The following is a 5,331-nucleotide window of genomic DNA, read 5'->3' on the forward strand; positions in this document are numbered from 1 at the left end:
ATTTACGTGAAATGTTCATAAAGTTTGTAACTTTGGTTATAAAGTAAAAAATGAAGTGATTGAAAATGTGTACATTTATTAGCTTTTTTTTACCTTTGAATCCTGTAGAGTTACACATTTTTCCCAATGATGAAAGATCTAATTATTAGATCTAATTAAGATATAATTATTGTAAAAACCAACACACTTGTCTTTTAACAAAATTAAAATTAAACTTAATAAACTGTTCATAAATTTTATAAATTTGTAATAATATCTTATTAACATTTTTTAAAAGACAATGTGTCTATTTTTATAATTACTATATCTGACAGATCTTGTCAGGAAAAATGTGTAACTTCGCAGAATTTATATGTAGAAAAGATTAATAAATGTGTTTTACTACATTTTCCTTTAAGTAGGCAAAGGAACAAACTTTATGAATGTCTTATGTATACATATAATTTAGTAAACCTTCAGTCTTATTATATCTTATTAATCTTCTTCGTCTGATAATTCTTGTGTTGAGTATTTTTACTTTCTATTCTCTCTAGTATCTTAAGTTGCCTTTGTAAGATACTATTTCGTTCTTTTTGCAATTGTAATTGTTCTATTTGTAATTCATTACATTTTTAAGCTCCGTCAGATATTTTGTACGTGTTTCTTGTTTGGCATCACTTTCTCTTTGTAGCACAGCACAGATGGATTCCTTAAGTGATTGTAGAGTATGCGCCAATTTGCCATCTCGTACTTTTGCTTTTGTATTTATTAAAGATGAGCAACTGCTATCCGTCATGGACGATTTGCTGCTACCTATTACTGATTGAGATTGACTGTTAACTGCAGATGGTGTCGAAGGTGGCGAGTCTAGTGCAATAGAAGATTGTTCTTCATTTACATTCCTATAATAGAAAACATTTTAAATTATATCTAAAAATATATCTAGAAATGAATTAAAAAACATTTTAAGGAGATGATTACTCACTGAGACAAATGTTGACTGACCACTTTTTGCAAAATGTCTTCTTGAGAAACCATTCCATTGCGGCCAGCTACAAAAGATGGCACTCCACTGTGACTTTTTCCAAATAAGTTTATTATTTCACTGTAAAGATACATATGTATTCTATTACTTACTTATTAAATACTAAATATAATACTAACTACTTAATAAAACAGAATATTGTAAGAATGACAAAATAAAAATATGAAACAAATCGACTGAACTATTAATTATAATGTTTAATTCAAAAATATCATATATATAATTATATACAGAAAACACAAGATAGAACTTACTCTTTAAATGGAAGAGGTTTAGTGCCTTTTCCAGAACTATTTTTTCCCATGGTCTGTTTTGATATGTTTATCCCATTTCTTCTTCAACAATTTAAATTTATTTTTCGTGTGATTTTTAGTAGCATTCACATAACCTCTTTCTTGGAAGGATTCTGCTATCGCTTGAAACATAGCCTCTTTACTTTGATATTTTCTTTTCTGGAATTTTTTTTCATGCTGTTCATACTCTGTGAAAACGACATTATGGTTTTATAGTCCCAAATAAAATAGCCATCATTATTGACACCAGAAGTATTCTCTTTTTCATTATCTGAGTCTATAATTGAAGAGTCCAATGAAGACACAATTGTAGGCGTGTGCTGCATAAAGCTTGTTACAGGAATCGTAACAGAAGAACTCTCATGGATTTTAATCTGAGGCTGAATTTCAGAAGGACCTGCTTTATTTAGTAAAGCATTCACAATTGAAGAGTCTAGTGAAGACAAAGTTGTAGGTGTGTACTGCATAGAGCTTGTTACAGGAACTGTAACAGAAGGACTCTCGTGGATTATAGTCTGAGGTTGAATTGTAGAAAAACTTATTTTATTCAGTACAGAATCCAAAGGCGCAGTTGTGGTTAGGAACTGTGTCGAGTTTGTTGTAGCAGTTACAACAGAAGTACACGCAAAAGTCTGGGGAAACTTAATTAATTTTAATAATACCAGTTTAGGTTTCACAGCTGAAAAATAAAGCTATTAATATAGTACAATATTTATGCATTTAAATTCATCCTTAGAATAACCTCAGTATTGGATCTATCTCTTAGAATTTATTTTATTAGTTACTTACAGTAACAATATAAAAGTATTATGAGTATTTAAGTAAGTCAGCATCATAATAAATTCTTACCTGAATACTTAAAATAAGTTTTCCATTGTGAAATATCAGACAGTGACGGCGTAGCCGAATAATAAAAGCGAGGTTATTGGACTACCCGACTCTTGAGCAGTGGTATACTGTTTACAGTACAAGCTTCACACGCATGCGCGATAAAATAGCCCAAATGCACCACCTTCGAAGGTGAGGCAAATATAGCGGGCTCCTAATTGCTCTTAGAGTATGCTCTAACTTGACCGAACATCTAGTCGCCATCTTGTTTTCCCGGTGACACGAACGTTTGGGCCGCATTGGAGTGGAAGGAGCATGTTCGGGCCATGCGACGCGAACAAACCTTGAAGTCAGGCACGCCGCAAGGGCTATGCCCCTGGTAGGTTCAACCTGCCGGACTGAGTTTGAAGGAGAGGACAGACTAATAATGCACCAACGTCTTAATCCAGGTGTCGGCACGTGCCGATGTCTGATTGGCCACGAAGACGTGAAACAGCGCGGTCTCAAACGTTCCCCTCCTGGGGTACCCTGCCGACCCCCCTAGTATCTAGGCTTGGTGATATCATGGAGGCTTCTGAATCACTTGAACTACTTTTATAGGCGCCGATTTCCTTTGTCATTTTAATCTCCTAATTGACATTAAAAACAAGAAATTGATTGATAATGTTACCGGTCTATACTGGAAAAATTCAAGAAGTTGCACATTTGTCAATTTTACCACATCTCCTGATTCTGTGTACCACAAATTTTTAACCGAATTTCCAGGACTCACCGTTTTTTCTCCAATTTCCTCGGTAAAAACACATGGTGTTGAACATCATATCGTTACGGAAGGTTCTCCTAAATTTTCGACTCCCAGAAGGACTTACTCCTGAAAAACTTAATGTGCCAAGGAAGAATCAAGTCTATGATGGAGCAAGGAATTGCAGACCTTCAAGCAGCTCCTGGGCAGCCCCTCTACATATGGTACCTAAAAAGGAACAAAATTCTTGGGAGACTGTGTGGTGATTATCGTGCACTCAATTCAGTGACTATCCCGGATCGTTATCCCTTACCTCATATTCAAGATTTTTTCTTCTTCACTTTTTGGTAAGAATATCTTTTTCTAAAATCGACTTAGTTAAAGCGTACTATCAAGTACCCGTCGCTAAAGAAGATATTCACAAAACAGCTGTCCTACTCCATTTGGGCTTTTTGAATTTGTCGTAATGCCTTTCGGTTTACGAAACGCAGCCCAAACTTTTCAACGGCTCATGAACTCTTTACTTAATGATTTGAGTTTTGCCTTTGTTATCTTGATGACATTCTTATTGCTTCTAAGATGAGAAAGAACATATTGCTCACTTACGCATTATTTTTGATCGTCTTCAACAAGCTGGAATGACAATCAATGTCGCTAAATGTCTTTTCGGTCCAAAGCGAGATTTCTTTTCTTGGTTACTTAGTTTCTAACCAAGGAGTTAAACCTACATCCGAAAAAGTGAAATCAATTATTGATTATCCTAAACCTAAGACACTTCATGAATTACGCAGATTCTTAGGAATTATCAATTATTATCGTCGCTGTCTCAAGGATGCTGCAAATCATCAAGCTCTGTTAACAGAATATTTAAAGGACAGTCGCAAGAGGGATAGAAGAATTATTTCTTGGACTAAAGAAGCGGAATTAGCTTTCGAGTCATGTAAAGAAGAACTTTTACAAGTTACTACCCTTTCTCATCCTGCTCCTCATGCTCCTCTTATTTTAACTTGTGATGCTTCTGACTTTGCTGTTGGTGCATCACTTGAACAGTCTATTGACGACGATATCAAACCAATAGCATTTTTCTCAAAGAAACTAGACAAAGCTCAAAGAAATTATAGCACTTATGATAGAGAACTTCTTAGCATTTATTTGGCTATTAAACATTTCAGACATTTTGTTGAAGGAAGACAACTGATTATCAGAACTGATCATAAACCTTTGATTTTGCTTTCCGTCAGAAATTGGATAAAGCGTCACCAAGACAGATCAGACAATTGGACTTTATTGCTCAATTCTCTACAAATATTACCTATATTTCTGGAAAAATGAATTCAGTTGCTGATGCTCTGTCAAGAATTGAATCTATTTCAATGCCTATTATAGTTTCTTTAGAAGAACTTGCTAATTATCAGAAAGAAGATGAAGAACTTCGTTTTACTTTCTTCAAATTCTTCACTTCTGTTGAAGAAACTTATTCTTTCAGGATCAACCATACCTATTTATTGTGATTGCTCTTCGGAATTAATTCGTCCATATGTTCCTAAACTCTTACGCAAGAGAATTTTTGATGTTGTTCATGGACTCGCTCACCCCAGCGGCAGATTGACATCTAAACAATTACTACTGAAATTCATTTGGCCTTCTTTGAAGAAAGATGTGAAGGAATGGACTCGAACTTGTCTTCCATGCCAACGTGCGATGATTTCAAGACACACCAAGAATTCTCCAATTAAGATTGCAATTCCTGATCAACGCTTTCAGCATGTGCATTTAGACATTGTTGGACCACTTCCTATTTGTCAAAATTACCGTTATTGTCTTACTATGATTGATCGTTTTTCCAGATGGCCTGAAGCTGTTCCTATTTCTGAGATTTCTGCTGAAACTATTTCTACAACATTTTATTCACATTACAACAGATCAAGGTCCTCAGTTTGAAGCAGCTTTATTCAAAGCTTTAACAAACCTAATTGGATGCCAAAGGATTAGAACTTCTGCTTATCATCCTGCTTCAAATGGAATTCTGGAAAGATGGCATAGGACTTTGAAAGCAGCGATTATGTGCCACGAAACAACCAACTGGGTAGAATCTTTACCTTCAGTTCTTTTGGGATTACGTTCGTGTTTCAAAGAAGATTTAAAAGCTTTACCTGCAGAACTTCTTTATGGATCCACTCTTCGTATTCCTGGAGAATTTTTCATTGAAGAAGATTTTCCTGCAGATCCTGAAATCTTTCTTGAAAAACACAGGATTCATATGAGGAATATCAGATCATCTCCTACAAGTCATCATTGCAAAAGATCACCTTTTGTTCACAAGAATCTTTTTGATTGTACTCATGTTTGGATTAGAGAAGATACTGTTAGGAAGTTACTACAACCTCCTTATTCTGGCCCTTTTCCTATTGAAACGTATCTCTGATCATTTATTTGCAGTTAAT

The 5,331-nt window shown here is 34.9% G+C and overlaps 1 protein-coding gene across 1 annotated transcript; it reads right to left on the reverse strand.

Annotated features, from left to right (window-relative positions):
* Positions 1 to 589: 589 nt before the first annotated feature.
* On the reverse strand, positions 590 to 1,328 carry LOC146723152 (uncharacterized). The gene is made up of 3 exons (XM_085483007.1): positions 1,279 to 1,328; positions 965 to 1,084; positions 590 to 881 (listed from the first exon to the last, which is right to left on the reverse strand). The coding sequence occupies exons 1-3, from the start codon at positions 1,326 to 1,328 to the stop codon at positions 590 to 592; spliced, it is 462 nt and encodes a 153-aa protein (XP_085339133.1).
* Between the last annotated feature and the right edge of the window lie 4,003 nt (positions 1,329 to 5,331).

The sequence above is a fragment of the Nylanderia fulva genome, unplaced genomic scaffold (assembly GCF_048542155.1).
Source record: "Nylanderia fulva isolate GAGA-0341 unplaced genomic scaffold, ASM4854215v1 Scaffold227, whole genome shotgun sequence".
NCBI classification, from domain to species: domain Eukaryota; kingdom Metazoa; phylum Arthropoda; class Insecta; order Hymenoptera; family Formicidae; genus Nylanderia; species Nylanderia fulva.